This window comes from Callorhinus ursinus, unplaced genomic scaffold (assembly GCF_003265705.2).
Source record: "Callorhinus ursinus isolate GAN/ISIS: 27379988/994484 unplaced genomic scaffold, GSC_fseal_2.0 scaffold27, whole genome shotgun sequence".
NCBI lineage: Eukaryota > Metazoa > Chordata > Mammalia > Carnivora > Otariidae > Callorhinus > Callorhinus ursinus.
Genome location: NW_027397089.1, coordinates 4,516,322 through 4,531,551, shown reverse-complemented (window position 1 = coordinate 4,531,551; position 15,230 = coordinate 4,516,322). Strand labels below are relative to the sequence as shown.

Here is a 15,230-nt window from a genome sequence, read left to right as displayed (position 1 = left end):
TGTACAAGATGAATCTGAAACATCTAGTCCTACCAGACAAGCTTTGCACAGTGGCAGTATCGTAGCCAACGAGGTTTATCCGAGGCGCGATTATTGCTAATAGTCCTACCAGACTATTAGGAATAGTCTGTAGTTTGTAGTCCAAACTACCAAACATGACCAGGATCAGGTCAAAAGCACTCATATGATAAACTCAAGAAGTTCCCACTGGCCAAAGCTGAAACAACTTTGTATACCTGAAATATACTGAAACACATCAAACAAACTTGAATTTATAAATTCATGATAATATTTTAAAAAACAAAAAAAGCAAAATACCTCATTGGTCATCTTGGGAGAATGTTAGGAAACAAACTTATTATCTTGAATCATGGTAAATAAACAGACATACTCAAACTGTTGCCCAGAGTAACCTGGTAATAGGTAAAAAAACCTTTGTATAAATATTTCAGCTCATACACGAAAAAGGAATGACAGAATAATCACCACCGACAGCACTAACAACCTAAGATGAGAGACAACTAGACACTCTGTGCCTCCTGGCAGAAATATAAACCACCATCTATGAAGTATTCTTGCCAAAGGAATCACAAATGAATCTAACCAAATCTCTAGACCTAACTCCCAAGTGACAGGAAATACACAGGAATGTAACTCCAAGCAATATAGTCCTTTAGTTCTACTAGAGTGCACCATAATTATAACCTCCCTAACATTAAAGGTTCCCTAGGAACCCAAAGTTTCTGACACAAATTCTTGAATACCAATTTTCCAATCCTCTGCAACCCAGTTTAGGAGTAGAAACCCACTGTATTACACCAGAAATTTTTATCTGTTAACTTCAAATGGGTCCATCCAACTAAAAGCTATTCTTTTTCTTTTTTTTTTTTTTAGTTTCAGGTATAGAATTTAGTGATTCAACACTTACATACAACATCCAGTGCTCATCACAAGTATGCTCCTTAATCCCCATCAACTATTTAATCCATCCCCCACCCACCTCCCCTCTGGTAACCATTAGTTTGTTCTCTATAGTTAAGAGTCTGTTTCTTGGTTTGCCTCTCTTTTATTTGGCACATGCCCCCCATGTTCACTTGTTTTGTTTCTTCAATTCCACATATGAGTGAAATCATATTGTATTTGTCTTTCTGACTTATTTTGCTTAGCATAATACTCTCTAGCTCCATCCATGTCACTACAAATGGCAAGACTTCATTCTTTTTTATGGCTGAGTAATATTTCACTGTATGTATACCGTATCTTCTTTACCCAGTCACCAGTTGATGGACATTTGGGCTCTTTCCATAATTTGGCTATTGTAAATAATGCTGCTATAAACATTGGGGTGCATGTATCCCTTTGAATTAGTATTTTTGTATTCTTTGTGTGACTAGTAGCACAACTGGGGGATCATAGAGTAGTTCTGTTTTTAGTAAAAGCAATTCTTTTATTCAACTCTTTATTATATATTAGACTCCTCCAAACTGAAATTTCAACTTTTTCCACTTTCTACAACCCTTCCTATTTTACTGAGAAGATAAAGCTACTGGATTTAAGCTTCCACACCCCTTCTTGCTACCTCAAGACATCTGTATATCAGCATTATCCAAACAGCACTTTCACAACAATTAATAGATGTTCCTTGGGTTTGGAAAACAAAAACATCCCAGAGTTAAATTAATTTGGAATATACAGATAGTAACACCCTCTTAGACACATTTTCAGATAAAGGCACTAGAAGTCAAGCAATAATGAAACCTACTGAATTTTGTTTTATCCAGTATTTCCAAGGCTTATCTGAATACTTTTTGTCATGAACACCTACAAACACCATTAGATGGTCACAGTTTAAGTAATATCACTGTATTCCTGTCCACTGGTATCCATACTTTCTGTATTTGTGGGAAAAGTCATCTTTATAACTCTCCAGGGTAAACCTGTGCTCTTGGGCTTTCTCCTGCCCTCCTCATCTAACAACCTGTTTTTCAATTTTCTGTGCAATGTTTGCAATGGTCCCCACTGTAAATCTTGTTCTAGTCTTCTATTCCCAATGCTGTCAGCCTAGAGTAGAACCCGTACCCTCAGACTTCAATTAGCTAATAGCCTCCTCGCTCATCTTCATAGCCCAGTGCATGCAGAAGACCTGTTTAGATTAAAGATACTGCTAGCAGACTCTCATTCTAAGTGCCTATCTTTGACCACGTCATTTCTCTGCTCAATGGATTCTCCATTCAATTGCAAGGGTTGGTAAACTTCTAGTCAATATTTAGTAATACTTTCAACTTTGGGGCACCTGGTAGCTCAGTCAGTTAAGCAATCAACTCTTGACTTTGGTTCAGGTCATGATCTCTGGGTAATGAGATGGAGCTCCGTGTCAGGCTACATGCTGGGTGTGGAGCCTGCCTGAGATTCTCTCTCCCTCTCTCTCCCTCTGCCCCTCCTCCTGCTCATGGCTTCTTTTGCTCTCAAAAATAAATAAATTCATACATACATACATAAAATTTTTTTTAAATTCTTAGTAATACTGGGATGCCTGGGTGGCTCAGTTGGTTAAGCATCTGCCTTCAGCTCGGGTCATGATCCTGAGGTTCTAGGGTCAAGTCCCATACCGGGCTCCCTGCTCAGCGGGGAGCCTACTTCTCCCTCTGCCCCTCCCCCGGCTCATGGTCTCTCTCTCTCTCTCTTACTCTCTCAAATAAATAAAATCCTAAAAAAAATTTTTTTAGTAATACTTTCAACTTTGTAGGCTACATCCAGTCTCTGTTGCATACTTTTTTTTTTTTAAACATCCCTTCAAAAATGTAAAAACCATTCTCCATTCCTAGGCCATACATATAGGTTACTGGCTGGATTTGGCCCACAGGCCATAGCTTGCCTACTTCTGGCTTACAGGAGAGATTCTAAACTCTTTGGCATGGATTTATTCTATACCTTTCTTGCATTATTAGATCTTATTGCTCAAAACTTTCCAAAAGTCAATCAATAGAACTAAACCCTTCACTACTCTCACTCAAGTCCTGTGCTTTAGTACTCCTTACTTTGTTACCACCTAAAACACTACTCACTGAAGCCTTCTTTGGGGTTCTTTTCTGTCTCTTTGAAACGGCAAACCTAGCTTCTGTCAAATCTGGCTTCTGTGAAATCAGTGCCTTTGAAAATACGTGTAAAACTTTATCAGTAAAAAAAAAAGGAGGCTGGAAGGTCACTCTCAAAAATAATGGAGAATTTGGTGGTAAGAAAATAAGAGGAGGCTGGTGGCTCCTCCTAATTAAAATAAAAAGATGAACCCTAAACTAGCAGTTCACATGGGAAAAGCAAGGAAAGAGATGGTCATGAAGAACCCTCCTGGGGTCAGAACAAACTCAAACATGGACTCAGAAAACTTCAAAACAGCCATTATAAATGTTTAAAGAATAAAGGAAGCCATTTTTAAAGTTACAGGAAGCTATGATGACCATGTCTCATCAAATATAAAGTATCTATTAGGACATATAAATTATAAAAAAGAATCAAATGGAAATTCTAGAGTTAAAAAGTACTATAGGGGCATCTGGCTTAGCCAGCAGGGCATGCAACTCTTGATCTTGGGGTCTTGAGTTCAAGCCCCATGTTGGACACAGAACCTCCCTTTAAAAAAAAAAGTACTATAAACAAAATGAAAAATTCACTACAGGAACTCAATAACAGATCTGAACTGGCAGAAGAGAGAATCAGCAAACCTAAAGATATACTGAAAAAGAGTATGCAATCCAAAGACCAGAGAAAAGAAAGAATAAAGAAAAATTATCAGAGCTTCAAAGAAATGTGTAACACCACTAAGCACACCAACATATGTGTAACAGGAGCATCAGAAGAAGAGAAGAAAGAGAAGTAAGAAAAAATATTTGAAGAAATAATGGCTGGAAACTTTCCGAGTGTGACAAAAAACAATCTATACATCCAAGAAAGTCAACAAATTCCAAGTAAGATAAACACAAAGACATTTCATAGGAAACATGGTAAAAGACAAAGAGAAAATGTTGACAGCAGCACAAGAAAAAACATACATCATTGCCAAGTACAAGGGAATGCTAATAAGCTTAACAACTGTTAAACAATAGAGACCAGAAGGATGGTATATTCAAATTTCTGAAAGAAAAATACTGTCAACCAAGAATTCAGTAGAAACTGTCTTTCAAAATTGAAAAAAAATAGAAACATTCTCAGAAAACAAAAGCAGAGATTTCATTGCTAGTGGACCTACCTTATAAGAAATATTAAAGGAAGTTCAAGCTGAAAGCAAATGACCCAGAAGGGAATTCAAAGACAAAGACACACACACACACACACACACACACACACATACATACATACACACAAGCTCCACTAAAGGTAATTATGTAATTTTCAAAAATAGAAAAACACTAGTTCTTTGACTTTCTTCTCTTGGTTTAAAAAACAATTGCAACTTAAAAAAAAAGAAAAAGCAACTACATAAAATAACATCTTAAAATTGTATTGTTGAGATTATAAAATATAAAAATATTTTCAACATTAACAATACAAAGGAGAAAGGAGCAAGACTGTACTGAAACAAGCAAATGACACCAGACGGTAACTCCATCCAAAGAAACAAATGAAAGAATTAAGAAATGGTAAATAAGGAGGTTAATATGACAAACTCTATATATACTTGCTTGCCTTTCTTAGCTTCTTTAACACATTAAATTACAAAAAATAATTATAAACTGTGTATTACTAGGTTTATAACATATATATGTAATATATATAACAGTAATAGTACAAAAAGGAGGAAGATAGAACTATATAGGAGTAATGCATCTATTTCTCACTAAAATTAAGTTAATCTAAATCTGAAGTAGATTCTGATACAATGTATTAGAATAAGCCCTAGAACAACCACTAAGCAAATTTTTTAAATAGTGGAAAAAAAATTAAAGCAATTAAAACATGCTATTAGAAAATATTTACTTATTTCAAAGTATTTACTTATTTCAAAAGAAAGCAGTAAAAAAAACAGGGGAACAAAAAATGAGACAAAAAATAAATAAAATGGCAGACTAAATCCATGCATAACAATAACAATATTAAGTATTAATAGATTAAACAATCAAAAAGGAGAGAATGTCTCATTGGATTTAAAAAAAAAGGGGGGGGCGCATGGGTGGCTCAGTCGTTAAGTGTCTGCCTTTGGCTCAGATCGTGATCCCAGGGTCCTGGGATCGAGCCCCGCATTGGGCTCCCTGCTCCGTGGGAAGCCTGCTTCTCCCTCTCCCACTCCCCCTACTTGTGTTCCCTCTCTCACTGTGTCTCTCTCTGTCAAATAAATAAATAAAATCTTTAAAAAAAAAAAAAAAAAAAACAAGATTCAACCAAATGCTACCTACAGGAAACACACTTTAGATTCAAAAATACAAACAGCCTGGGGCACCTGGGCGGCTCAGTTTGTTGGGCATCCGACTCTTGATTCTGCTCAGGTGGTGGTCTCATGGACATGGGATTGAGCCCTGGTAACACTTCCCAGGGTGATCTACAGATTCAGCACAATGCCAGCTGGCTTCTTTGCTGAAACTGACAAGTGATCCTAAATTCTAATGGAAACTCAAGGGGCCCAGAATAGCCAAAGGAGTCTTGCAAAAGAACAAAACTGAAAGACTCAAACTTCTTAATTTCAAAACTTACTACAAAGTTATAATAATAAAGACAGTGTAGTCCTGGATTAAGGATTAAAAAATTAACCAGAATGAGAATCCAGAAATAAATCCTCACATTTATAGTCACATCATTTGACAACAGTGCCAAGACAATTCAATAGAGAAAGAATAGTTTTTTCAATAAATGGTACTGAGGGAATTCAAAGACAACGACAAATTCACACACACACACACACACACACACACACACACACACTGGATTTTCTTTCTATCCACATGCAGAATAATGAACTTAAACCCCTTCCTCATGCCACACAGAAAAACTAACTCAAAATGAATTAAAGACCTAAATGTTACAGCTAAAACTATAAAACTCTTCGAAGAAAAAAGAAGGAAATCTTCGTGGACTCAGATTTAGCAATGGACTCTTAAATATAACACCAACCACAAGCAGCAAAAGAAAAAAATAGATAAATTGGGCATCATCAAAATTAAAAACTGCTTCAAAGGACACCATTAAGAAAGTGATAAGACAATCCACAAATTGGGAGAAAATTTTTGCAAACTGTGTATCTGATAATGGACTTGAATTTAGAATCTATAAATAACCTCTATAACTCAATAATAAACAAATAACCCAATTAAAATGGGCAAAGAATCTGAATAGACATTTCTCAAAAAAGATAAACAAATGGCCATATGAAAAGTCGCTCAACTTCATTTGCCATCAAGCAAATGCTAATCAAAACAACAAGATCCTACTTCACACCTATAAGCATGGCTATAACAAAAAGACCGAGCAAGAGTTGATGAGGATACAGACAAATTGGAACTCTCACTCAACATGAGTAGGAAGGGGCAACGGAGCAGCTGCTCTGGAGAAATAGTTTGGCAGGTCCTCAAATGGTTAAAAATAGAATTACCACTCGTAGATATATACCAAGAGAAATGAAAACATGTCCACACAAAAATCTGCATACAAATGTTCATAACATTATTCATAATAGCCAAAAAGAGGAAATAATCAGGGGAGCCTGGCTGTTTAGTTGGTAGAGCATGCAACTCTTGATTCCAGAGTATCTTCAATTCTGGTTAAAAGAAGGTATATGAGAATATTTCAACAGAATCCACAAAAAATAAAGGGAAAATGCAAATCTCTGGAAAACCTATTAAGGAGAATTTACATATTTATCTCCTTTAGGATTTGCTTGATAGCCTCTTAAATTATTACATATTTTCCTGTTTCTTTCTTTCTCAACTAGAATACAAGGTGCAATTTTCAAACCGCATGGGTATTTTTCTCTGACATTTAAATAGAATTTGTTCCAGCAAGCACGAACTACAGGCTATCTTTTTAATTTTCCATCATAATATAAACAAAATGTCATTCAGGTATGTAAATTTTCAATATAAACATCAAGTACAAACTTTCCATACATGCATTACCTGATCAATTCCCTTTCCTTTGCACTGAAGAATGATGACTTCAAGAAGTTTGGCTGCATGACATTCTGCATCTTCTCCTGCATCTCCACATAGTACCTACAATAATTACAATTCAGCTCAGCAGTGAATGGCATTGCATAGAATTTGAGTCTACATGAAGCAAATATCCCATAAAAATTCGGGCATTAGAATCATAGCTTTGGGGCACCTGGGTGGCTCAGTCAGTTAAGTGTCTGCCTTTGGCTCAGGTCATGATCCCAGGGTCCTGGGATCCAACCCTGCATTGCAATCATCACAATCACAATAAAGTAAGCTATATGAGTTAATTGTCCAGATAAGTGAAGCTTCCCTTTAAAGGCAACAAAACAATAAAATGAAATCAAAAGAAATTTTAAAAAACCTTCCATTTAAACAATGAAACAAACTCTGTAGTTTTGTTTCTTTTGAGTTCATTTTTTCATAATAGTAACCATAATTTACTATCACACACCTTTTAATTTCTCCATATGGAATTTATAACTACAAACATCTTCCATGGATGTTATAACCATTTAGGACTATAAGTATTACAGTACATAAATATAACAGTTTACCAGACCATTCCTCTATTGTCAATTTTGTATTTCTACTATTATAAATAATTCTACAATGCACAGACTCATACATAAAAATTGGAATATAATTGCCTTACAATAAGGTTCCCAGAAAAGAGGTTCATAGAGTAGAGCCATGCTTATATTGGAAATAAGAAAATATGGAAAAATTAGTAAGAGTTCAAACACGAGCTATAAGAAAAAGAACAGACTTAACCTGAAGAGGAGACAGAAATTAAAAATAGAGACAGAAAGAGGTAACAGAGAGAAACAAAAGACAGACTCATTGAAAAAAGACAACAAAGTGGACTTTTGTCAAAATTATTCTTAAAAAGCACAGAGCAAAATTATGAAAATATTAGAAATGAAAAAGACATAAATACACATAAAGGAAAGATTAAAATAAGCAAATACTATGAAGAACATTATATTCCTTATATATTTGAAAGCTCAGATGAATTGGATAATTTCCTAGACAAATACAATTTGAGAAAACTGAATTAAAAAGAAATTCCTGATAAAGAAGACAGATTGAACATTCTCATTTAATTTTATTACTTCCCAAAAGACCATTAAAATAATAAAGAGGTTTTAGAGGCATAAATCCACAAAGACAGAGGAAAGGAAAAAAAGTAGACAGCTATAAAATTTTGAAAATTGGAAAACAGATGGATCAGTGAACTGAATCACAAATAGGAAGCTGGCAAAGCCAAAAATCAGCCCTATAAAATTTAAAATTCTACTTCTTAGGGCAATATATCTACATTTAGATTCTAAACGTGAATGGGCTCTGGAACCAGAATCCCTTGGTTCAAATTCCAGCTCTGCCACTTATTATCTGTGCTTTTAGAAAAGCTAATTAAGGGGCGCCTGGGTGGCTCAGTTGGTTAAGCCACTGCCTTCGGCTCAGGTCATGATCCTAGAGTCCCAGGATCGAGTCCCACATCGGGCTCCCTGCTCAGCGGGAAGCCTGCTTCTCCTTCTGACCCTCCCCCCTCTCATGTTCTCTCTCTCATTCTCTCTTTCTCAAATAAATAAAAATCTTAAAAAAAAAAAAGCTAATTAACCTCCATGTCTTACTGTCCCCATCTGTAAAAGGACGATAAAATACTTACGTGGCAGTGTTGTAGAATAAAGAAAAAAACACTCCCTTTGCCCCAAATTGCATTTACTTGGGTTTTTGGTTGGTTGGTTGGTTGGTTTTTGTCCCCACCTCCAGAAGGAGAAGAAAAAATATATATTTCGGTAATTTTAAAAATGGGCTCTGGAGCCAGACTACCTGGCTTCAAATATGGCTCTAACATAGACTAGCTCTGTGACAGACAATTTGACTCAGGCATGATGCAAAAAATTGTGCCTCGGTCTCCTCTTTGACCAAAAGGTGATCCTTTCTTCATAATGTTGTAAAGATAAAATAAGTGAATATGTATAAAGTACTTAGGAAATGCCTCATATGCAGTAAGAGTTCAGTAAGTATTAGCTATTATTAAAAACCAAGAATACGACATATATTTTAGCCACTTGTTAAGTCTAAGACATCACTGTGAATATCACTTTTTCCCCAGCTGCTAGAACACGGAGCAGCTGTACTAATGGGTGTAGGACTGCTATGTTTTCTGCTTGCTGCTTTCTCTTCCCTTTTGCCTCACTAGCAACGGTCTCCACAACTTAGGAGAGGATACTGAAGACTGCCAAGTGATTACGATTTAATAAGCTAGGTTATTACAGGGCTAACTGGGTCTTCAAAAATCATGATTCTACCCCTTCAGTTTATATGTGATGAAACTTAGTGACCTCCCAAAATCTCCCAGGCTCTTTATGACTGAACTGAGACCTCAATCAGATGTGCTGATTATCAGTTCAGAGCTCTTAACATCTTGGTACACATCTCCTCTAGTGAGGAAGATAGGTTCTACACTAGATATTTTACTCCCAAGGCCAAACTTAAGTATCTGGCAGCCCTACGCAATGCAGTTTTATATTTATGTATATGTAAATATTCACCTAAAGGAGAAGGAAAACATTATTTATACTCATCAATGATTGCAAGATACAACCAACGGAAGGCAAAATCTAATCTGTGACAAAGACAACATAGTAGACAATCCTGTTTGTATGTAAATATAAGAGTAGCCAATATATGGCTAATAAATCATTCTGTACTGAGCTAAATGATGCCATTTTTCCAACTATTCCAATTTTTTTGTCTGTTATTTATATTCAAAATCTATATATATCTAGTGGCTTCCAATATACACGTTCAATTAAAGAAAATCAGTGACTGACAAACTGTGTGGTTATTTTCTTAGCACTTTGCTTTTCTGTTGTTGGGATTTTTAATAACACTTTTCTCTAATCAAGTAGTAAGTTTGCATTTTTGAAAGAAAAAACAAAAAATTATTTATCCTAAACATTATAAAGTACACAGCTACAAGAGTGGCAAACATCAGGAGTGCCTGGGCAGCTCAGCTGGTTGAGCATCTGACTCTTGGTTTCAGCTCAGGTCATGATCTCGGGGTCATGGGATCGAGCCCCACATCAGGCTGTGTGCTTGGCACACAGTCTGCTTGGGATCCTCTCTCCCCCTCTGTCCCTCCCCCAACTCGCACACACACACACACACACACACACACACACACTCTCTCTCTCTTTCTAAAATAAAATAAATAAATCTTTAAAAAAATAAATAAGGGGTGCCTGGGAGGCTCAGTGACTCAGTCGTTAAGTGCCTGCCTTAGGCTCAGATCATGATCCCAGAGTCCTGGGATCGAGCCCCGCCTGATTCTCCCTCTCCCACTCCCCCTGCTTGTGCTCCCTCTCTCCCTGTGTCTCTGTCAAATAAATAAAATCTTTTAAAAAAATAAAAAATAAATTTTAAAATTAAATAAATAAATAAAAGTGGCAAACATTCTTAAGCACAACACGCAATATAAAATTTTCAAATTACAATTCCAGGGTCTATTAGAAAATAAAAAATAGCAAATTTATGTTGAAGGCAACACAAAACTAAAGTATAAGAAACAAACTGAAAGAGCGTTCTGAAGTAAAACACTCAAACATTAGTAAGAACCACTATAACAACTGATTAGGGCACACTTACCTTTCTACACATTGTAAAAAGTATTTCTAAATGCTTTGGATTAGATAATAAAGTATCTGTATCTATTGTCACATAATTATGCAAGAGAGGCATCATATCTGTAAAAAAAAATTCAAAAGCCCAATGAGATTTGAGTAACAAGAGTAGAAATAAATTATTCCCACCGGAACCATATTTCTGTAGCACCCACACATTACTATCTTCCCCCACAACCACAAAATGCTAGTAACAAAAGTGATAGATCTGCTCTATTTATAGACGAGAAAGATGTGGATCAGAAAGATTAAAATGCTCATCATTTATTATAGTGATTGTTCTGAATTTTTGTCTTTTTCTCCATAGGAGTCATCACCATTTGACAAACTGTGTATTTTCTGGCTTGTCTGTGTGTCCCCCACATTCCCTGCCCTCTCCCCAACTAGAATGGAAGCATCAAAACAGCAAGAGCTATTTGGCTCACTGCTGTACTGCTGTGCTTAGAACAGTGCTTGGAATATAGACAGTATTCAGAAAATAGTAATTGAATTAATGTATGGGTATATGTTCTGACTGCAAACTAATTTAAGGTACAACAGGAAACAGTCTCCCTTCTACTGCCTATATTCCCAGAGCTGCAAAACACTGCTCCGATGGCACCACCCTTTCCTCCACGGGGAGAGAACAATTATCTTCTGATTAGTACTGGATTTGTATGTGTCTTTATGTCAAGTGTCAAAGGAAATAATGTCTAGACACAGAAAAGCAAAAATGTTAGATAGTCAAAGCCATACCTGTAAAGTATTCAAAACAATCCTGCTGAAAAACCTCATATAATATACCTAGCAGCTGCCACATTTGAGGGGAAATACCATGGCAGGTTAAACTATATGCCAGGGAAAGAATTTCTTCATAGAATTCTAGAAGGAAGAAAATCTCTATTTAGAATGCTAGAAAACAGGAAAAATTAAACACAAAGACCACAGTGAGGAAGATTTAGGCTACCCACTCGCATACACTCCTCTTACACCCAATATACTTTGAGCACCTCTTTCTCGGCATTCCCATCTTCAGCTACTACATTTGCCACCTTACATTTCTTACCAAGATCTGCCCCTTACCCAATAAGACAGCGCAAAGATTCGTTTTTACTGAACTTACCCATAATACTGGAAAAATGTATATTTTTGATACTGTGTAACAAATAAAATATAGTTTATATTTCTAAAGCTATGTTAGAAATGGATACAAGAGGGGCACCTGGGTGGCTCAGTCGTTAAGCGACTGCCTTCACTGCCTTCGGCTCGGGTCATGATCCCAGGGTCCTGGGATCGAGCCCCACATCCAGCTCCCTGCTGGGCGGGAAGCCTGCTTCTCCCTCTCCCCCTCCCCCTGCTTGTGTTCCCTCTCTCGCTGTGTCTCTCTATGTCAAATAAATAAATAAAATCTTAAAAAAAAAATGGATACAAGAAGGAATAGGTTGTGGTACATCTCTCATGTACAGGATTTTTAACCTACAAATAATTAATATTCTTTGCGAAGCTTAATTAAGCTAGGCTAAAATATCTTCCTGCCTCACATATGTTTACAAACTATATTCTGGACCATATTTTGTCAATTTACAAACCTTGTAAAATTTGTATTTACCACAAGCCAATTATACCTACCATAAAGAGTCCAAAGGGAATGCTCTTGTATTTGCATATATATTTTTTATTATTACCCTCTGTCAGAAGGAAATCATGTATAAACACACAATGAGAAAACACAATTCTCAATACAAAATTTTCAAATAATTCCTACCATGTCACTAAGCAAAAGTCTGTTAACTTCAAAAGTTTTTTTTTTCCTCTTATTTAAAAGGAACTAGGTACGCCTGGGTGGCTCAGTGGGTTAGGCGTCTGACTCTTGATTTCAGCTCAGGTCATTATCTCAGGGTCGTAAGTTTAAGCCCCACATCAGGCTCTGCACTGAGCGTGGTGCCTGCTTAAGAGTCTCTCTCATCCTCTCCCTCTGTCTCCCCACCTCCACTCCTGCACGCTCTCTCTCAAAAAATTTTAAAAAATCTTTAAAAAATAAAAGGAACTCAGGGCGCCTGGGTGGCTCAGTTGGTTAAGCAACTGCCTTCGGCTCAGGTCATGATCCTGGAGTCCCACGATCGAGTCCCATATCGGGCTCCCTGCTCAGTGGAGAGTCTGCTTCTCCCTCTGACCCTCCTCTCTCTAGCTCATTCTCTCAAATAAATAAATAAAATCTTTAAAAAAAATAAAATAAAAAATAAAAGGAACTCATATTCACCCTGGACACGCTTGGAGTTTTTTTCTGTAACATTATTTAAAACACTATATTCAAAAGCTAATAGATGTTTGCCTTACCAAGAGCAAAATAAGATGGAAATCACAGATGTTGGGAAATAATTTGTTACATAAGACAATCACTTGAAAAGCAGCACTATCTGAATATGAAATATCTGAAAGTTCTGTTTATCATCACCCCACACCTTGGATATGAGGAAAGGAGAGCAAATGCCTCTTCCTAACATGAAGCCTGAAGACAGAAAAGGGGCCCGAGATTTCCTTGCACACCCTTGACAGCTTCAGCACGTATGCACGACCCAGCCACTCCAATGCTGAAGATCAGGCCTTTGAAACTTGACAGAGAAACTAGAAGGTGTGAAGCTGTTGCAGATTATTTTTTGCGGCTGTACTAGAGTCTGGACTGTGGTGGGCAGCAGTGCAGGACCCCGTGTTGATAAAGGCAGCACTGGCCTCTTCGGCAGACCACTTCTAGGGCACAATCCTGGGGCTCCAGCCAACTCCAGCCTCCCCACAGAGTCAGTGAGCTACCAAACATCCTTCCGCTAAATTCCATTTACGCCTGAATGCAGCAAAAGTTATTTAAAGCATTCTCAACCAAGAAGACTGACTGTTAGGGTAGGATGGCTGTACTTACTTTGACTTCCTGCATAAGATAAAGCAGTTGAAGCAGTTAATAGCTAATCCTGGCTTCTAATAATAAATGAAATTTTAGGAGTAAATTAGCAATGAAAACAGTCCAGGGAAAAAATTAAAGGGGGACAATGAAAAGAGACTAGACCATGGACACAAATGAAGTCAGGCTGCTGGGGTGGAGGTCCTGGAATAAGAGAGTCAGCCTATATATATATATATATATATATATGCAGAATATATATATTTTTTCTTATCTAAGATCCTGTATAGCCAAATATTGGCTCAAAATGGGCCATTAACATTACAGCTAAAAACGTAAGAAAGATCATCCATCACCTTAGGGCTAGGGATGGGCTATCAGACAGGCAACTGGAGCCATGGCTTTCTCCTCTACCCACTGCAGCCAAAAATAGGGCTGTTTCCTTAACATCCTGATGTTGCAATTGCTCAAATCAAACAGTTGGGGGAGGGAGATTAGAAGGTTGGTATAAATTATTTCTCTTCGCCTTACTTCATGGTTTCACTCCTCAAGATTACTTTACTTTAAATTTAAATGGAGAATCTTCAGTTACAATCTCTTCCATGAGTAAGGGCATCAGTGAATATATTCTTTTTTTGCTTATCAGAATCTCTAGGGTTATGGTCCAGAAATATCATTTTAACTGGCTCCAGGTGATTCTTATGCACACCAGTGTTTGAGAACTACTGCTTTATAGCAATGATTTCAAAAGGAAGGAGGATGTACCTAGGCAGTGTACAAGATAATCCACTGAGAATGGAAAATAATGTATTACAACACTTTATATATATAGACATTTAATCCCATCCTTCTACTTTTCTATTTTTATGGATGTAAATGTAATTTAGTAGCATGTATATTGCCTATAATATGCATTCAAATATTATTCACCTATATTAGAAGTACATGCTCAATTTTTTACTAATGGTATGAATGATAAAAAGTTTGGAGACAACCACTCTTAAGCAGTCACATGCTTTTCTTCCACCTTTCTGTCTGCACACTATAAAGGCTGCATCTCCCTCTTGCCCACATGACTTGGGGCTGCCACCTTTAAAATGCTTGGATACTATGGGAAAAGTCTCCTCTACAAATTGCCATCAGTTTGCAACATCCTGATTCTATTAGTTACTCATTCTATTCAAAAGTCAGGCATTATAATATAACAGAACAACAATTATTTCATACTTCTGAGAGGACATAGGTCTAACATTTCACATTTTTCAATTCCAGATTAAAGTTACTTCACCGGAACCTCATCCCAGTTCTTCCTTTCTAAAAATATAAAATTTAAAGTTCTCTGTCCTTTAAAAATTCCAAGACTAAAAATTCTTCATTGGATGTATTAAATTTTTCTCTAAATGAAAATATAAATATATAATACTAGAAAGTATATCCAAAAACAGAAGAAAATGCAAGCTTCCCTTCCTCAAAATTGTCCATATTGTTGAATTTGAAGGGCTAAAAATGCACTTTAAATTCACCAAATTA

General features: G+C 36.6%; 1 protein-coding gene and 1 pseudogene across 1 annotated transcript in view; one reads left to right on the top strand and one right to left on the bottom strand.

Moving 5' to 3' along the window:
- The window catches only part of IPO8 (importin 8), a 71,757-nt gene that overhangs the window by 18,602 nt on the left and 37,925 nt on the right, over nucleotides 1-15,230 (bottom strand). Inside the window, exons 18-20 of the mRNA XM_025879751.2 lie at nucleotides 11,564-11,689; nucleotides 10,794-10,891; nucleotides 7,101-7,196 (exon numbers count right to left, since the gene is read on the bottom strand). Of these exons, the coding sequence (XP_025735536.1) occupies nucleotides 7,101-7,196; nucleotides 10,794-10,891; nucleotides 11,564-11,689 (320 nt within the window). The remainder of the gene's footprint in view (nucleotides 1-7,100; nucleotides 7,197-10,793; nucleotides 10,892-11,563; nucleotides 11,690-15,230) is intronic.
- LOC112830232 (U4 spliceosomal RNA) lies at nucleotides 40-149 on the top strand (annotated as a pseudogene).